At 65.2% G+C, this 325-nt stretch overlaps 1 protein-coding gene across 1 annotated transcript in view; it reads left to right on the forward strand.

Moving 5' to 3' along the window:
• Positions 1 to 189: 189 nt before the first annotated feature.
• Positions 190 to 325, forward strand: part of SUN2 (Sad1 and UNC84 domain containing 2) — a 9,425-nt gene continuing 9,289 nt past the window's right edge. The window contains exon 1 of the mRNA XM_009881883.1: positions 190 to 197. Coding sequence (XP_009880185.1) covers positions 190 to 197 — 8 coding nt within the window. The remainder of the gene's footprint in view (positions 198 to 325) is intronic.

Consider the following 325-nt stretch of genomic DNA (forward strand, 5'->3'; position numbering starts at 1 on the left):
CTCTTCCCATGCCCGCCCTGCCCCACCATCCCCCCAAATCCCCTGGGAACCACCGCTGGTTCCCTCCCTGCCCAAAAAAGTGGCCCCTGGGAGGGGACGGATTGACCTGGGGCCGTGTCCCCTATTTAGTGCCCGGTGGCTCAGCACCCAGCTTATCCCCTGAGCCTCCCAGGGGGGTTAATCCGCGGCATGGTTACGTCAGCCAGGGCAGGTGCCACCACCAGGGTCCCCAGGATGGGGTGGCCACAGATAAAGGCGCCACCGGGGAGGGGAGATGTTCTCCAGCCTCATCTGTCACCCACAGGGTGATGGGAAGCCGCGGGTA

The sequence above is a fragment of the Charadrius vociferus genome, unplaced genomic scaffold (genome assembly GCF_000708025.1).
Source record: "Charadrius vociferus isolate BGI_N301 unplaced genomic scaffold, ASM70802v2 scaffold413, whole genome shotgun sequence".
Classification (NCBI taxonomy): Eukaryota; Metazoa; Chordata; class Aves; order Charadriiformes; family Charadriidae; genus Charadrius; species Charadrius vociferus.